The sequence below is a fragment of the Labrus mixtus genome, chromosome 14, assembly GCF_963584025.1.
Source record: "Labrus mixtus chromosome 14, fLabMix1.1, whole genome shotgun sequence".
NCBI classification, from domain to species: Eukaryota; Metazoa; Chordata; class Actinopteri; order Labriformes; family Labridae; genus Labrus; species Labrus mixtus.
In genome coordinates, this window is record NC_083625.1 from 21,060,958 (window position 1) to 21,080,756 (window position 19,799).

General features: G+C 41.0%; 1 protein-coding gene across 2 annotated transcripts in view; it reads left to right on the forward strand.

Annotated features, from left to right (window-relative positions):
- LOC132988374 (CXADR-like membrane protein) overlaps positions 1-19,322 on the forward strand; it is a 65,730-nt gene extending 46,408 nt beyond the window's left edge. The window contains exons 2-8 of one of the 2 annotated variants that reach the window (XR_009675803.1): positions 6,650-6,807; positions 11,157-11,355; positions 11,549-11,716; positions 13,308-13,430; positions 14,617-14,758; positions 15,272-18,445; positions 18,931-19,322. Coding sequence is in view for 1 of the 2 variants with exons in the window: in XM_061055740.1 (XP_060911723.1) it covers positions 6,650-6,807; positions 11,157-11,355; positions 11,549-11,716; positions 13,308-13,430; positions 14,617-14,758; positions 15,272-15,647 (1,166 nt within the window). In the remaining variant the exon portion in view is untranslated. Of the gene's footprint in view, positions 1-6,649; positions 6,808-11,156; positions 11,356-11,548; positions 11,717-13,307; positions 13,431-14,616; positions 14,759-15,271 lie in introns of both variants that reach the window. The other variant, XM_061055740.1, reaches the window with a different exon arrangement.
- Positions 19,323-19,799: the final 477 nt, after the last annotated feature.

The following is a 19,799-nucleotide window of genomic DNA, read 5'->3' on the forward strand; positions in this document are numbered from 1 at the left end:
ACTATTCAAATTTGAAGGAGCTCAAAGAAACTGGAAAATACTTTGTCTCTGTATCTGTCGCATAGTGACAGGTAGAAAGACCAGCACACATACAGGTTTTTTATTTCCCTGCTGTCCCCACATGATGAGGACAGTTTCAGAGTAGTTTTCTGTTGCTCAGGTTGAGACACAGATAAAGCATTAGGCTGGGAAGTGTTTCCTCCTCTCAGGACAGGCCAGGCAGCTGTAGCAGAAAACATGAAGGATGATTCATTGTGAGTGCCTGTTCCCCTACTCCTCCCCAAGTGTAATAGGCTGCAGAGAAATGACTGCATGCTTCTCAGAGCAGCTAATGTGCAGAGAGACAGGTACAGCAGCAGGGCGGAGACACGTCGCATAACATACATATTAATACTTTCAGCAAGCTTTTACAAATGTTTTATCTTTTCACGTTTAATCGGCTCCTATTTCTAAAAACTATCATTCAAAGAAAGTTTGAAAGAGCTTCTGAATCCATACATTTTTTCTGGTTTATTAGTTAGCGTTCTCAAAAAGCTTAGCCTGTGTTGTAGAGGCTTCACATGAGTACAACAAATGTTAGAGTGCCCTCTATGTTAGGTTGGGTCTGGTTTCCGTCTTAGGGTCATGTAGTGATGACATTTGCTTTTGGTGTCCTGTGAAGTAAGGTCGACAGTATGCACAGATCTTACTTAAAAATTATATTTATTATGATAAATAATAGTGTCAATTATATTTTTATTTTAGAAGTTACTTTGGATCCAAAATACTTCTCTATGGCTGCGTGCAGTTACTGCAATCACCAATACTCACAGTTGCAGGAAGATCTTTTTCCTTAAATTTGAACTCCGGAAAGAGGATGAGATTATTGACAGCTTTATATCCATAGCAGCAGCACATGGAGTCAAAGCACATTTCCTTTATGCAGCTCTCCGGCTTTGCTGCCTCGATGACCCCAATCAACCTCTGCCTCGGTGCTACAGCTGGTCCAGACCTCAGCAGCCACTCTTCCATTGCTGGCTTGATAAATACCGGTACTGAGCTGACCTGCTCCGAGGGCCCTGCAGCCGAAATAAGTGGCTAATCTCCAGAACTACTGCCAGATGCAGAAGTGGCATGCCAGCCGCCCACCACCGCAGCTGTGGATCGATGTGTTAAAGTGCTGGGGCTGCAGAATGATCCTGAGATCGGCACTGGAACTTGGCTCCTGGCTCCAGCTCATAGCTCCATACCAAAGCAAAACCAACCTTCCTTATCAAAGGTGGTACAGCGTAGCAGGAAGAAACGCCTGGTTCTTGGGAGAGTGTCTTCACCACCACTTACTCTCTTCAACCGCTTCATGATCCTGTAGGATGAGACTTCGGCCCAACCTGCTGAGGCAATCCATCTGTCCTGGTAGACCCTATGGATCCTCCCATCACTGCTGCGTCTCCCAATCAGGTGGCCAGTGCTGACCAGGCTTCATGAAGCAACGTAGGATGTTGAAGGAGGCCATCATCAGACCCTCAGAGGGTCTCCCTCAAGAGTCTCCTCTGGTATGCCCATCTGTGCTCCACCAGCAACAACCGTCTCGGCACAGAGTGCAATGTCAAGCTACGGTAACTTCCGCTCATCATCTCCCCGTCCTGTCACCTTCATCCTTCACTTCGCACACAGCTCAGATCACTCCCACTTCCCCTCTAAATAACCTGTGCTCTACCCTGCCACATGAAGTTAGTGTTCTCTCTACCCCCGCCCACTTGTCTTTATCTTCTGCCTCCTAGGTCATCCACTACGTCCACTGGAATCGTCCCCTCTGTCAGAATCACTTAAAACAGACCAAAACCTGTTTCACGGCCAAACTGCAAGACAATAAAAGCAGAGAATTTAATGTCCCATTAAGCACTTTACCAGGATCCACCAGCATACCTGTAAGAATCAGCCTTTTAAATGTACGGTTCTTAACAAACTTCATTAAATAAAAGAATCAACAGGTGTTCAGTGGTATTCAGCCTATAGGATATTATTTATGTGATATTCACGTTATAAGAGCTTGCACACATCTATTTTATCAGTCTTTTTTTCACCTTCACAGCATCACAAAAATCCTGCCTCAAAAATAATGCAGACTAATTAGTCTGTGCCTTTGTTACCTCTTGGTTGAACCATGGCAATTTCCTTTTATCAGGCTGCCCCAAGCAGCATCCTCCAGTTAAGAAATATGAAGCTAATGTGAAATGTTGCAGTTTGTCGAGGGTCCGCTTGACATTGGCTGCAGATGCACCAAAAGTCACATACACATGCGATTAAAAAAAGTCAGTTTTTCTTCATAAAAGACTCGTACATCCCTCAGTGGGTGCTGGATCCAAAAAAATAAATAGATAAGCAAACAAGATCTGCACACCAAGAAGCTTCTGTTTGAAGGATTTATTGATAAGTGACGTTTCAAGCCAAGATGCTCTTCCTCAGACTTGAAAGTGTATTTTGTGAGTCGCCATCTTAATATACATAGACGAGTGGTTCTCAAACTATGGTACGCGTACCACCGGTGGTACGCGGGCTCCCTGTGGTGGTGCGCAAGGGAATCTCCACAATATAAAAGAAAGAAAAACATTCAGCATAAAACGGCAATTTTGTTGTTGTTGTTGTGGGCTGCTCTTATCGTATCTGTCTTATATCTATTAGGTTTGTATTTATATCAAATGTGTTTTCCCTCTAAATTAATTTAGTTTTTTGCAACAACTTTAAGGAGGTATGAGCATGGAATCAATCTGCGAGCAACAGAGGTTGGTTTTTGTTTTTCTCTTAGTCTTGTTCCCTCTCTCTTTTTGCAAGCCCAACACAGTCCCAGCAGATGGCTGCAAAAGTCAAAAAAGTATTGTATTGTTCTGCTCAAGGTGACTGCCTGTTAAAATGAAGTTTTCCCTTGCTACTGTTACTTTGAGCATACAGCTGTTTGTTATACAGAGAAATGTCTGTTTAGCTCTGCCGTAGGGCCCTCTGTTCTTTATATCTTTTATTCAGCTTTTCTTACCAGGAATTCTGTTCTCTCATGCATGAAAATAAACCAAACATACACATATAAACGCCCATGTTAAATCTCCACAGACCCTTGTTTCTTCTCTCTTAAAACAGAACCCACAGGAGCAGTCTTAGTTTTGGTAGTTTTAGTCTTTATATTTTAGTTTAGTGTTAGTCAACCACAATTCAAAACATTTATGTTTAAGTTAATTGAAATTCATTACATTTAAGTCTTGACTTTTATGTGAGCGTATCCCCTCTTTTTAATATTTAAATTAGCCTAATACAGGTGTCAGAAAATGGTATAAAGATGACTGGTTGTATTACAGGTTTTTTTCAAACTCTTTTTCTTTCAACACCTTCAAAACCTAAAGCAATACACATCGGCATAATAGATATCCTATTATAATAAAACCCTCACAAAGAACATATTGCTGCACTACATACCATTTTAGCCCAGAAGAGCTACAGATTTAACCCACTAAACGCTTTGCCATGAATCTTTATAAATGGAAGCCTTAGCCAATACTGTTAGTAATATGAAGATACTATATAGATCATTGTCACTCACTGCTTGGCCAGGTAATTGTTAGTTGTTAATGCAGATTACTGCACCAGCTTGTGCTCTATCTGTTTCTCTGCTCCAGCCATGCACCCTCCTTCTGCTCTCTTCCTGTCGGCGCGCCCACACCTCTCCTGTCTCCTGCTTGTATTTTGATGGACAAAAAGATGAACAGTGGGGGGAAAATATCATGGATTTTGAATGTCCGACAGGACACCACAAACATTCTAGTCAACGTCTCGTCTTTGTCATGAAGAAAAACAGTATTTGACGAGCATTTATTGTCAAGTTGTTGTTAACAAAATTAACAAGGCACAGTGTGGAATTGAAAGCACACTGTGGATCAGTTGTAGAGGGGGTAGGCTCTCAACTGGAGGGTCAGGGGTTTGATCCCCAACTTCTGCAGCCACATTGTCAAAGTGTTCTGCAGGACACTTAACCACAAATTGCCCCTGCTGCTTTGTGATTGTGTGAATGTCTAAGAATAGAATAATGCTGTTGGCTGGTTGGGCAATTTCTGTAGCAGCCCCCGCTGTTACATACAGTGTATTAACTAGGTGTAAATGTGACAACCAGTGTAAAAAGTGCTATGAGTTCTATCTAGTTAGCTGTCTATGCATGTATCTTGGTCTTTGTAAGTAAAGCTACCTGCACGGGTTTGTGGGAGAAACGGTTTTGTAGGGGGGTAAGGGTGTGTGTTAGTTTGTTAAAAAAATATCTTTAAGTTTGACGTTTCATTAACAGGACATTTAATTCAGAGCTACCGTTACATTTCCTGTCTGTGTCAGATGCTCTCTCTCTCACACACACGCACACACACACACACACACACACACACACACACACACACACACACACACACACACACACACACACACACACACACACACACACACACACACAGTTCTAGTTTGGCTCAGTTGTGTCCATCCAGCAGGACATACAGGCCCACACAGTTGATCAGCGTCCAAAGAGAGGAGGAAGAGATAAACGGGAAACAATGTGCGGCTATCATCCTCAGTCTCTGGGTAAATCAAGCCTGGTCTGCACAGCCAGTATCACTGTGTGCAGCTGTGCTCGGTGAACTGATACCCCCACTGGATCTTATGTATCCTCTTTGTAGTGTGGGGGACTTTGAATACTGACTGTAGGTGAAATGAATCCATCCATTCACTTTGTATTTGTTTATTGTGCCCCCTGTTTACTTAAAGTATTCCCGTATTGAGTATTCTTTTGTGTCGATGATAGATCTCCACAGATTGGTTAGCAATAGTTATAAGCAATCATTTTTATCTAGCTTTTGATAAATCCTTACCCCCCATCGCAAAAGTCAACCTCTGTAGAAGTTGAACTCCCAGCTCCTTTCAGATACAGCCTTCTGCGATTTTATTTTCTCCTGGATTCATACATTTCTTCTCATTAACATTACTGATTAAATTTCTGATATCTGATATGGGAGTCACTAAAAGCATACCTTAGGGTTTAACTCATTTCATATTCTGCCAACTTAACCAAGCAGCACAAAGCGGAAAAAAGCAGACTCATTGACTCTTTCCTCGGCCTGGATCCCAAATATGCCTCTGAGTTGTAATGTACTGTACAAGGAACACTTGAGCCTGCAAGCTGAAATTCACCTGCTCTTATCCAAACAAGAAGCTTACTGTGTATGCATTCACAGGTCCGTGGGCTGCGGGCATATTATAAAAACAATAACAAAAGGCAAGTCGTCTGCCTGGCACCAATTAAAACGTCATGCTGCATCGTCTGATTCCACAAATCAGAGAGTCCTTTGGTAACCTGTTATCTGAAACCACTAATGTAAATATAACATTTAGGTCTTTCTATTCTATCCTTTCCTGCCGACAACTACTACGACTACTATGGATCAATTGTTTTAATAGTTTGACAACACACTCAATTAAACCTGAAACTGAAGTTTATTTGGACTCATCAAAGCCCCAGGCCTGGGTGGCTACTCGTTTGAATTTTTCAAAAAACATTGTGACAAACTGGCCCCACCGTTTGGGCATGTACAATGAATCTACTGAACATGGTGCACTACCACCTATTCTCAATCAAGCTTCAATCTCTCTCTTACTTAACAAGGAAAAGGGACTCCACTGCTTAATGTAGATGTCAAAAAGCTAGCAAAGGTGTCGACAGGGCACCTAGAGAAGATCCTTCCTAATATTGTTTCAGTGGAACAGACAAGGTTTATAAGAGGTCAATAGTTTTTCTTGAAAATAAGTACTCTTATGAATATATCTACTTGGGTCAAAACTCAAACATTCTCAAGCTGTGGTATCTTGAGAGCGAAAATGGATATATCCATTTTCTGTTCTTAAAGAAATTGGCATGTTTATGCACTAATGGAGCTCTATCTAGTTTTGCTTTGTCAAGCAGGACTCATTTGGATTGTCCTTTAAGGCCCCTTTTATTTGCTTTATTAATATTGTCCCTTTCAATAGTATTGTGTTCCTCACCTCTTTTGCATGGAATTTGCAGAGATGGCATAGAGCATTGAGTATTGCTATATGCAGATGACCTGCTTCTGTTTATTACAAACCCTTCTATTCCTATTTTGATTTAAATTCTACTTGGCTCTTTCCCTCGTTAAAAGCTCAATTAATAGAAAAGCAATTTTTTTCCCCATTGATCAAAGTATTTCACAGCTACAGCAGTCCAACATCCCATTTCACATTTGCAAGTCAGGGTTCATCTTGGGGTCAACATAACACAGAGAGAAACTCTCATTGAAGAAAACCTGCTCCCAACCAGGTTAGGTTCACAGACTCATCTACCATAGCAACTGACTCAGAGACAAAGTTACCTCTCTTTCTAGACCGGGCTCAAGTTTCCTAATTTTCTCTGGTTTGAGTGACCTCCCTTTCTGAAACGGAAAATCCAGGGTTTCCCTCAATTCAGGGTTAACTGACTCAATGTTTACACTGACCCTGCTCTCTGAAACGGGCCTCAGGGTACACAGCACAGCTTTTTCCCCTTGTTGTTACATACATCTTTGTAGCTCTGCTTTGAATTTTAATATGTGATGCAGAGAAAATTAATCTTGAACCTCCTTTTTCTCCATAGTTTTGCTGGGTGTGCTGACGACATGTGCCCAGACAGAGATGAAGAGGGTCGTTGGAGACAACGCCACACTACCCTGCCACCATCAGTTCTGGGCGGGGGATGACCCCACTCTGGATATTGAGTGGCTGTTTCTCAAGCCAACCAATAGGCAGAGGGTGGTAAGTGTTTGTCAGTGTAGCAGGGGGAATTAATCAATATAACTGATGCCACATACAGCACTTTTAATTTGCAATGTCTTCTACAAGAAAGGTCTTTAAAACACAAAAAACAGCAAATACATAAATAATCACAATTAAAATAATAACAAATCAGTGTAAACGTAGAAAAAGCACAATATCATACATGACTTGCTCATGAGGATATTGTTTAAGTCTCACTTTACAATGATCTCAGTCAGGATCCAGTTTGAGTTTAAATCAATCAATCAATAAAACTTTATTGGTGCATTTTTCATACAGGTATGTGCACACAAAGTGTGTTACATAAAAATGAATCAAACAACAACAACATGTATGTTAAACATAGTGTAGGAGGACTGCTAAAAATAAAGGAGTGATATTCAAAAGATGTGTACTCACCAAATAAAATGTCTTTAAAACCATGTGATGCTAAAAGAATTGTGGCTGTACCCCCAACTCTTCTACCTTTTCTAAAAGAATATGAAAAATCATAATTTGGCGGAGGAGCTTCTATTAGGGGTTGCAGGTCCATCAGTGTTGAACCACGTTTCAGTTAAAACATGCAGTCAATATTATTATCTAAAATCAGGTAATGTATAAGAAATGTCTTTTTTAAAAGAGATCTAACGTTTAAAAGAGCTATGTTCAGTTTGCTTGGTGATGTTTGGGGGGAATCAGCAGGAGGTTTATAAAACATTAAAACAATATCAGTCAGGGTCCAGTTTTAGTTTGAGTTAAATAAAATAAGATCCCTTGATACAGTTTTAAGTTATCCAGCCAGGATCCAATTTGAGTTTGAAGTGATTCCAGTCAAGTTCCAGTTTCAGTTAAAAATTATCACAGTCGAATTCCGGTTTGGGCAAGATGGAGTCTCTCTCCTGCAAATATTCACATTTCCACCTTGCAATACTTCATAAGTTAGACTGAACCGATGAACGAGTGATTATATTGCACCTGAGTTGCAAACCGAGAAGAAATGACAACGTATTCAACTAGACAAAGTGCAAAAGACCAGGGGGAGCCTTACTCCTCTGTCGGGGCTGACGGTGAGTTTGGGGTGGCAGAAGCTCAGTCCGTAGGGACTTGGTTTGGGAACCAGAGGGTCGCCGGTTCAAGTCCCTGTGCGGACAACAATATGGGAGTTGGTCTGGGAGCAGTTAAAACAACTGCTCGAAGATTGTGAAGCCAAGGCGACCTCCAATACGGCTCTACTCCTTGCTGAGGTTTCTAACAAGCAGGCCACAGCAAGGGAAGCCAGGGAAACTTAAGGATGCTCTCCAAACTGAAAAGGAGAAGCGTATGAAGACAGAAGAGTGCCTCACCCAGCAAATAGAGGAGAACTCCAGACTGAAGGTCGGTGTATCCAGGGCTGTCATGGACTTGCAGTACCAGGCTCGCCTGTGGGGACAGGACAGGACCATTCTCCTGGGGGAAATCAACAGATTGCGTGCTGTATTATACCAGGCGCAAAAGTGGGCAGAAGACAGATCTGACCTCCTTGCTGAAGCCTCTTCCATCAAGGCTGCACCCAACCAGCCCCCAGAAGACCTGGAAATCAAAAGCAGCCAGTTGGAAGATGAAAAGTCCTGTCTCCTTGCTGAGGTGACGAATGAAACCTCCACTCTTAAGGCCCTACTCAACCAGGCCCATGAAGACCTGGTGAAAAAGTGCAACCAATGGGAGGAGGAACGATCCAGTCTTCTGTTTGAGAAAGAGGAGGAAACCTGCAGGATAAAAGCTGCTCTGGTCCAGGCTCAGGAGGACCTAAAGCAGCAGAAGCTGCAGTGGGACGAGGAAAGATCCTGTTTACTAGAAGACCAAAAACAGACAACCTGCCGGATAAAGGCTGCTCTGGTCCAGGCCCAGGAGGACCTGAAGCTGCAGTGGGACGAGGAAAGATCCTGTCTCCTAGAAGAACAAGAACAGGCAACCTGCCGGATAAAGGCTGCTCTGGTCCAGGCCCAGGAGGACCTGAAGCAGCAGAAGCTGCAGTGGGGCGTGGAAAGATCCCATCTACTAGAAGACCAAAAACAGACTACGTGCAGGATGGAGGAGAAACTGAAAGAGGCCCAAAAAGACTGGCATTGCCATTGGGAGGAGGACAAGTCACAGCTCATTGAAGGGTTTCTCGTTGAAGAAACCCTCAGGATAAAGGCATCCCTAAACCAGGCACAAGAGGAAATAGAAAATCATCAGCTGCAGTGGCAGAAAGAGAAAGCCTGTCTCCTGGAGTCTGTGAACATCATGAAGCAGACCCTCGAGGAGAAGGATGAAGAGAAAGGCAAATCAACAGAAGGCCTAATGGAAAGACTAGAGAACCTTGAAGTTCAGGTGGAGGAGGCTCAGAAAAAGAAGAAAAGGTCTTTAAAGAAAACATATCTGGGGGGCGGCGGGGGGGGGGGGGGTGTCACTTTTTCCTTCTTTCCCTTCCTTAACCTGTTCACGTTTATATTTTTTGTGTTTTTTGTGGGGAGAAGGAAGAGGGGCTTAACCGTTTTCCCCCTGCCCTAAACCTACTGTTCCCCTTTGTTACGTCATGTCATGTCTTCTTTCTGTTGTTAAATGTACGTAAAGCAAAAAATAAAATTTGATTGGCTTCAAACTTCAAGTGCATCCTATGTTTACTCACTTCAAAATCATTTTGTAAATATGTAAATATAACCTACTGCTGCATTCCTGGTTAATAGCTAGGAAGCTAATATCGTACTTACATTGCTAGCTATGATTATTGTTAGCTAGGAGTATACCCATTTAACATCATTAACATCTTCCCAGCAAGCATTGGAAGACATTTAAGCGACGTCTTTGGGAAGACATTGAGTAAACGTTTATTTTCAAACCAGATTTTAAGAGGAAATCTGCTTCTGTCACAAGAATCATCACAAAGATCTCATATTTATAGTGCCTAAAATTACTGTATAAGTTTATAACAGTAATCTACGCTGGAGTAGACCTGGTTTTGTACTCATAACTCCCTGCAATCAAGTCTAATGCTTCCCACCATCAGCCAGTACCACGTCAGTAAAACTCCAGTTCTGTCAGGTATAAAATTACATTGTCAGCACCCGAAAAATAAAATGCGTTGAACTGACACCTTTGCATGGACGGGATTTAATCCACTGCTGCAAAATGACTTTGGTCGTTAAGCGTTCCAAACTCCTCAAAATATAATGGATGGCTTGATGTATTTTCTATTTTGTGTTGATGATCCCAATTAGGTAACACTTTATATTAAGGTGCTTGTAATAAGCATGAATAATAGGTAATAAGTCACTTATAATACCTTATTAGATTCTTATTAACACAAATAAGTCTGTATAACTGTTAATAGAGGCATAATTAACACATTTATTATGTCTTATAAGACACTTATAGGCTCTTATTAGAAACTTATTAACAGTTTATATACCCTCATAAACAGCAATATCATTCCGGCTGCAGTATGAGATTAAAGTTATCCCAGGAAAGGATCCAATTCGAGTTTATAACAGTTTAATCAATCAATAAATCTTACATTGTATTGCGTCAATTCATGACACATTTGATCTCAAAACACTACAAAAAGAGTAGGTCTAGACTGTACTCTTTGTTATACAAACAACAATTCCCAAAATGTTGGGAGGTTGTTTCAAATGTGAATAAAAACAGAATAAGAGGGGCGCTGGTGGGGCAGTGGTTGGTGCACACCCCATGTACAGAGGCAGTAGTCCTCCAAGCAGGCAGCCCGGGTTCGAATCCGACCTGTGGCTCCTTTCCTACGTGCAATTCCCCACTCTCTCACCCTGCTTTCCGAATCTATCCACTGTCCTTTCTGTCCAATAAAAGCCCAAAAAGCCCCAAAATAAATCTTTAAAAAAAAGAAAATGTGGTGTGTTGATGTGGTTGATGGAGAGATGATTTCTAATTTTTAGTGACTACACACTGTGGTGTATCCAGCAGGTTAAAAAGGCGGCATCAAAAGCTATGGTTTATCCTTAAATTCTATGACATCTGCACCGTGCAGCATAAATGCAATATTATACTCAATATACAGAACCTGGACCTAAACCAGAACAATAGACTGCTGTACCAATAACGGAGATTTTATGAAATACATAAATAAAATACTTTTCTTCATTCAAATAGTTTCGGCAGGAAGTGGTAAGTGATCTGAATGCAGGTCATTAGAAGTAAAGATGGACGTGATGTTCAGTTTTTACATGAATCGAAAAGGAATAACCAAAAAGCCAGTGTGGGGCTGTCATGAAGAGAGTTGTGTAAAGAGAGAAGAAACTGTCTTCCCATCCTCATCACAAATTGTTTTCACCCTGTTTCACCTCTCCCATCAGGTGATCACCTACTTTGCTGGGCGGGTTTTTGACCCAAATGAGGCGGAGCGTGGTCGTGTCGCCTTTGCTGGAGAGTACTTAAAAGGGGATGCGTCCTTGCTGATCAGTGACTTGTCTTTGACTGACTCAGGAGAGTACAGCTGCAAAGTTAAGAATGGTGCACAATACCACTGGAGCACCATCAGCCTCATTGTCCTGGGTAAGTGGCACAAATGGTGCTTTCACACTTGCACGAAACTCCCGAAAACATCCTGAACCGTTGCTACCATCATGCATCTTCTCCGCTATTTTGTCAATATTTGGAACTTGTCAACGTGTCGAACTTCTCATCATAGCGATTTCGAGTTGATCTTTGACGATTGTGTGTATGTGTGTGATCATTTTCTCAACAGTTAAGCCGTCCAAGCCGCGATGTTGGATGGAGGGGAAACTGTTGGAGGGCGGTGATGTTAGGATGAGCTGCAAGTCTGCTGATGGCTCTGACCCCGTCCTCTATAAATGGGAGAGGCTCATGGACAAGGGCAAGTATGTTGGCAAGCTGCCTCCACTGGCCCTCTTAGGTGAGTCTATTCACACTCTGCATCTTAAAAAGCATGATTTTTACTCATGTATCAATTTGATACAAACACAATTCTACATGAAAAAACAAAGGACATGTGATCCCAGCACAGCTGTCTGTTTCACCTCATCAGCTCTGTTAGCAGAAAGCTCAGGGTTGTCATGCTGCTGAAGGTGGACTCAGATACACTTCAACAAATACTGGACTGTGTGCTCTGACATTATTATTGCTTGTTTGACTCTGAGAAAAACAGATTCTTGATGCTGATAGGATTTTTTGTAACGCAGTGTTCTCACTGAACCAGCGTTCTTTATTTCAAGCACTGCTGACTCAGACTTAGACTCAGACTGGAGCTTTTACTGCATTCAGACCCGGAAGATAGAACGGAGAACTCTGATTTTTGTTTCATTAATAAAGCCTGTGTAATTGTTTTTGTAGGTTTTTTACGAGGCCCAAATATGTAATTCAGCTTCCAGTGAAGGCTGACACATGCTAACGGGCTAACGGGCTAACAAGGCCTTAAATTAAAAATTCTGATTAATAACAGGTGGGTAGCAGATATTTTTGAGTTTTTTACACACCTGCAGTGATCCCCATTAAGATAGGTACTGGCGAATTTATGCACAATGCACAGTGCTATAACTTTATGAATAATATGTTCACATACAATGAGAGGAATATCTAAGATCTTATGTTAATAAATTAGATGTGCGTTTTACACCTTTAGGTCCTACAAAGTCAGTCGATGATCATACAGTGAAATCATTTTTAAGGAAACAACAGTGCTCATAAATCCTAAATTCCATCAGAGCTGTCTTTAAAAATGTGTTTTCAATGCTTATGTGTATCAGTCCTACAAGGAGAATTTCTTCTGTCCTGTGAAGTTATTATAGTTTTTAACAGTTTTTAATTTTGCCGCTGAAATGTCCCATGAGATATGCTGCAGTGACATCACTGCACACATGGAAACATGAATAATTACTGATAACACATTTTGTAATCATTTAAAGTAAGCATTTGAAGAAGAAATGTATATATTAACACAAATAAATCAGCTGGTAAGCTTGTACTGCTCAACACAATTTATGATTATTTAATGATAATTTGGATCTGTGCAGCATAGACGCAGAACATAATTACTTTTATATTATACTTTACTAAACTGGAGAACTGAAGCCCATCTTGGAATTTGGCTTGGACTCAACCTTGACGACTCAGACTTGGACTCCACTCAGATTCAGGTAATGGGGCCTCAACTCAGCCTCAACTCGGATTATTCTTTGGTGACTCTGACTCAATTCGGTCTTGATTACTGGGGACTTGAGACTTGACTCAGACTCAAGGTTTGGAAACTCTGGGCTGAACACCTTATTTTACGCATACAATCTTAAACTCTGTCAAAAAAGTCTGTTTTAAACTTTAGTAAAGCTTGGACACCTCTAAAACGTGTGAAGCTCTGAGCAACCGATGTGTTTTTTCTGTTATCCCCTATTTCAAATATTGAACTCAAATCTAATCACATCTATTTGGAACCACACTTAAAGACCAGATTTCAGTGTCATATCCTGTTTTCTCTTTGCTGGTACTCTCAGATCTTAAGAACCCGGAGATTGTAACGTTGAGGAATTTGACCAAAGACAGCACAGGAGTCTATAAGTGCACAGCCAGCAATGATGTTGGCGAGGAGAGCTGCACGCTGGAGGTCAAGATGCACTGTGAGTGGAAAACTTTGACTAATCAATGAAACTTATTTTGTTTCAACTTCTTGCTAACACCAGTATCTCACCAACAAATGACATTCACCCAAGCAGCCCAAGTCCTACGGTGAAACAATCACTGCTAACTTCATTTACTTTGCAGCCTCAGTCGTTTCATCTGTATTCTTTGAACTAACCTCTAGTTGGAATGACTAGAGTTAGACTGACGACATGATTGCAAGATAACATGATTAGAAGACCTTTTTTGAATTTTTTTCATTTCAGAATTGGTTATCTGAAAAGGGTTTTATGTTGCCAAATGTAGAATAGAAACACTAAATGTGTGTTATGAAGGATAAATAAGTAAATGATTTACATTACCATGATTTCTATGGCCAAACAATTAATCCACAAATATGAAGACCACAACACTGAACTCTAACACTGAAATGTGTTAAGCTAATTTCTGACAAGAATTCTGACTTTTGATGATCTGATGAAGTTTTATCTGGTGTATAATTCCCAGACATCAAAAATGATCTGTGCCTTCCCAAATTAAAAGAGACGCTATGAAAATAACACAATTGGCACAGCAGTGTAACTTCAGTGATAAAGAACAACCTGCAGGTTGAAGACCCATGTGAGTCAATTTGTCAGAAGAAATTATGATTTAATTTAGCATATTTTGTACTCAATTTGTAAATTTGAATATTTAGTTGGATTGTTTTCTCTAATGAAACCAACTCTGACTGAATGTTTGCACATTTTGCTAAGTTTTCTAAGGGTTTTTGAATACCCAAAAATATCCAAAATGACACAGTTGGATAATACGATGTACGTTTTAATTCGTTCACCAAAACTGGTTTCAGGCACAGCATTTATTGTATGACAATAATTGAAATTTTCTTAATGTTTGCGATCCCCTTTTATGGTTTTATTAATGATCCTGTAGTTACCTTTAGCTTAAAATGGTGCCTTCTGATACAAGTTGTTAGGTCTCTTGTCTTGTCTGAACTTCTTTGATGTACAACCATACCACCACAACATTGTAATGTAGCATTTATTGGTACACAAATGATACCTGTCACATTTTTTCTTTATTTTATGATATAATTATCATTAATTATAATTATTTTATCTTAGACTATCATTGTGAAACAGATACAATATTTTTCTTTGTGTGTGTTTGTGTGTGTGTGTGTAGATGTCAGGGGAATGGGTGTGGTTGCAGGGGCAGTTGTTGGTGTCTCCTTTGGAGTCCTCCTCATAATCCTAATCATCTGGTTGGTGTTCCGCAAAAAGGAAATGAAGAAATATGAAGAGGAGGAGACCCCAAATGAAATCAGGTACTTCATATAGAGAAATGTTCTCTGCTATCCTTGACCAGACATGGGATCAGGACCTCAGTCCAAACTCTTACTGATGATTACATAGAACACACTTATTTGCTTTGTTTGACCTAAGTAACTTGATATGAATAAAGCAACAAACAAAAACTATAATGAATAAAATAGACTTATATCTACAATGCTAGTTTTGCAGATGACAGCCAAGTGGGGGTTCCCGGTCTCTGGCAACCTAATTTTGGGGGGGTCATGAGCTGCAAATTTAAGAACCCCTGCCAGAAATGACTGCTTAATATTCTGCCACTACTTCTGTCACAGTCACTGACAGTGCAGGATGCTGGGGGTTAGACCCCATCACTAATGAAGCCAAGTTAAGCGAAGTTATGAATACTAACCTTGAGATTTTGAATGTTTAGTGGCTATAAGTGAATGTAGCTGCAGTGTCTTCTATGCTGTTTTAGAAAAGAGTGATTTGATTAAACTTCTCTGAAATTAACCACGTGTTCCTTTCAGGGAGGATGCTGAGGCTCCTAAAGCCAAACTGATGAAGCCCAATTCCCTCTCCTCGTCCCGCTCAGGCAGCTCTCGCTCAGGCACCTCCTCCACCCAGTCAATGGTGCACAACATGGGGCCCCGGGGCACAAGACCATGTATCCCTGCTGTGGCCACCCTCAAGGAAAACTGCCAAGCCTCCACCTTCCCTCAGACTCCACCTGCCTACCATCAGACTGTTCCCAAGACTCCTGAACCCCGTTGCACACTCACCCCCACAGCTACTTCCAACTCCAAGCCCAGCACTCCACCTAAACTGGGTCCTGGGAACCTGACCCGCATGGGGGCTACTCCTGTAATGATCCCAGCCCAAACCAAGGCCTTCCAGACTGTGTAGATAAGAAGGAATCATCCAGAAGACAAAGCAGCCTCAGGAAAGTGCCACCAGTTTAAGATCCAGTTATATAATGGAAATTCATTCTCACCGTACACAGGTTGATGGAGACCTACAGCAGTTTATGCTAAGTTTACAGGAGCAAACTTCCTCTGCCGTTGTATATCGACACACTGTCTCCTGAGCAACATCTGGACCAAGGTGGTGTTTTATGGGAATCAGTGTCGACTAAAGTGAAGCAGAGATGACTGTGTGAAGCAGGTAGTGGGGTGGAGCAGATGAAGTGGACGGAGTGAGAGATTAGAGTTCTTTAGGTAAAAAGACGTATAGAGCACGTCTACAACAGTATGTTTTTAACAACCTTAGACACTTTCTTCATACACATTAAACACCCTGCACCTGAACTGCTGACTGGACTTACACTGTACCATGTTGGAGTACATAAAAGGATGAATGCCTCTGATTGTATAAACAGACTTCTCACACCCATACACACCTCTTTCACACTGTTACATGTGTCTCTGCTTCCTCCGTGCCCACGTGTGCTCATATGTAGACGAGCCGGCTTTTTTTCTTCAGTAGTTGACTGGATTCACTCAGCAAATGTTAATTCTGTCCACACCCGAGGAGTCCTGGCTCGGAGAGAAGTCAGAGCATGACAGACGTTTTTGGATATTTAAATTGCCAGTTGAGGAGTGCTGATCATTTTGTAGATTGTTACAGGGTTTAGATGAGACCCTACTGAGAAAGTGCCACATCATGACGGTTTACATTGGTTTAGTTTCTTCTGTCTTCTTCTTATTCAGTCCACCACTCAAGTAAAGAGAAACTGTATGAATGTGATGCTAAACCATGTGATTTTTTTTTTTCCTCAGCAGTTTGATATGACTGAATTATTTGTCAACACTTCAGAACTTTAAGTAATGTTCCCTTCGACTTTCTCTGGTCACATGCATGCCACACATACCTGCATGTGTGATAATCACACAAGTACATTGCTATTAAATCTGAATCAATTCTCCTTCACAGGGAGCATGACACTTACAGTATGGGGGATAAAGTCTACACCAGCCACGGCCATCTGACAGAGATGCTTTTGCTCTACCAGCACTTCATATACAACAGCTTCATGTGGTCCTACATGTTATAACTTGACGACCTAAAGGTTCTCCTGTAGTGTCAGATATTCACCTGCAGGGCTCCAATTAGCAATTATAGTAACCAATTGAGTTAGTAATTATACATTATGTAACGTCCTGCTATACTCTACAAATGAAGAAATCTAGTGGACAATAATAATAAAGAAACTTCAAGGTACCTTTCAAAACAATGCTGTCAAGATAGTGATACCAAAATAGTAACTCCCACTTTGGCCGGGAATACACTGTATGATTGTAAAAATGTTGTGGTGGAATGTCGTCTCACACTGTTCGAGCCGATCGTTTACAACACACAGCCAAAGCTCTCGATTTATTCCTTCACACTGGACAGTCAGATTGTCAACCATGACCTGAGCTCACACTGAACGTGTACAATTAGGGCAGAGCATTTATTGTACATACAGTTTTATTTGAAAACTCCCACAGACAGGAGTTGAAGCCAGATCGATGTGTATTTTAGTTGTGTCGTATGCGCGACTCAAATATAGACACCGCCAAAAACACTCTCACTCTCTCTCTCACACACTCAGCATTAAACACGAGCTAACTAGCAAGCTAAATCATAGCAAATATTCCCTGGCAGCTGGAGGTCCGCATCCTGTTAAAATCAACATTTCTCTTCTTTATATCTTTAGTGATAGAAGGGGGAAGATGCATCAAACTGGCATCTCTGCTGTTGCCAACTTTTGTGTGTGTGTATTAAGCAGCAACCTCTGGTGAAAAATTAAGCCAATGCAAAAGTCCAAAAAAACTGCAATTGCTCAAACTTCCACTTGAGGTTGACTGCAAAAATCCCAGAAGTCATATACCCATTCTAAAATGCCAATTTTACAGTAGAAACAAACATGATAAGAGCCTGGTACAAACGACGATAGTTCATTTCTTTATTGTCACACACTGAAGACGAGGCAAAACGGCTGATCTAACTGCAAGCGGGCATGTTGTTGTTGTTGTTTGTAAGCAGGGTTAAGGCCTGCCTCAGCTGTATCTCTTTGCCTGTTATTAGGTTGACTGAAAGTTATGTTGAGCTAGAGATAGTATTTTCAATATGGCCAAGTAATTCCCCTTCAGTAACCAATGGTTGACGTTACTGAGACTACATCCATGTTTTATACTACATATGGAGTGTTTGCAGTCATACAACCATAATTTCAAAGATGCCAGAAATTCATCCAACTGGTTGACGGGCATCTGATCTAACTGTGACCGGCACTCATACCCCTCTGTACACTGCACACAGTCCAACTTCAAAATCAGTGATATTAAACTTTGGGTCGAAATGTCCCTGAATTTATCATACAGTGTATGCCCGGCTTCAGAGTTTAAAAACAAAGTAATCTAGACTACAATAAGAAATAAGAAATATTCATCAAGAATGTTATATAAATAACTTAGAAGTGGACTTATTGAAGTCAACAGTGACTGATTGTGTTATATCAGTGTTGAAGTCCAAGGTCCTGGATGTCAGTTCTGTGTTTGACCAATCTATCACCCTCAGTGGGCGTTCCCACGCTTCACACTACATCGCCTGACTTCAACATCTAATCAAGAAAATAAGCTACAAGATAAAGCTAGAAATAATGTCGTCACCCATTTTCTCTTGGTTACATTGTGCCAAAATGATGTCATTTTTTGTGCAGTGTTTATTTGAAATGGACGTGTCATAATATTTGTCTGTCTGCTTAACTTCATTTGAACTTCAGTTGTGACCCGACTCTTTTGAAATCAGGTTTTCTTTTTCCCACTGAACGTTCTGCATTTCTTTATTCAAGATGAAAGCTTTTTTCTGTCTCCCTGTTGCAGTCCTGCTCATTGAATTATTCTGTTTTGTATGTCACCCTGACGTGTTTACTTACAGGGATATGCTTTTTCAGAAACTCCTGATGAACAGAGCGCACTCTCACTTTAGCATGCCGTCATTTTCTTGATTACAAACCACAGTGTGTTTCTCTCTTGTGTTTCCAACCATGTCGCAAAGTTCACCTCAGATTCGAAACTCTAGATTAATTTATAAGAAGAACATAACAGCCAAACAGTTGCTTTTGGTTGGCCAGCTTTTCAGGGGTCAGAAGAAGGATGGCTTTGAATTTCTCTCTTTTTAATTCTTGAAAAAAACAATTGCCAAGATAAGACAACACCTGACTAAAACAATCTCTGATTTCCCTACAATATCCTGTTATAATGAAAGCCATCAGACATCCAATTGAAGAGATGTCAATGTCTTATGGTGCACACATGCAAAACTTCTGAAAACTTATTCAAGTAATATTTCCTGCCAGCCCTCTAATACATTTTCTGCATGAAGTCGGAGAGCTGAATGCAACATAAATATTACGGCAAATTCACTTCAAGCAAACAGAAGGGGGTTGATGACATTTATATCCTGCGACCAGCGCCCAGCCATAGACTGTATGCACGCTTCCGGTGTGATCTCTGTGCACATAATGAAACTGTTCATTACGGTTTTTGTTCAGTATGTTCCATGCTCTTCGGTTGATACTGTTAAAATGTCAAACTTCTCAGCATAGGTATGAAGGCATAAATTGTCATTATATTGTCAAGCTGTTTGCTTCTTCTGGCCCCTCTGCTTCATTGTTTTTACACCATGTACTGCCTCTCGAGGCCGCCATCTGACAGGGATAGTGTGTGTGAACAAGCAGGCCAGGATGATTTCAGGAGCAGCCTGTCTGAATTTTTCTTACAAATTTTAAGGAGTGCATCTGTGAATATGGCTTTATTCAGAAATATTTCACCATTCCACTGTAGATTGTTGGTATCAAACATGTCCAGAGAACCATCACTGAGCCAGTTTTACTGTTTGCCCTTCCTTCTAGCTAACAAGGCAAATATCTTGATTCATGTCCATACTATCTCCAAACACCATCATCACGATGACGGTGCAGCCTGAGGCTCAACCTGCACTCAGAACAAGGTTTAAAGACATCCATAGACTCATATCCACATAAAGACTGAGTATTGATGATTGCATGCATGT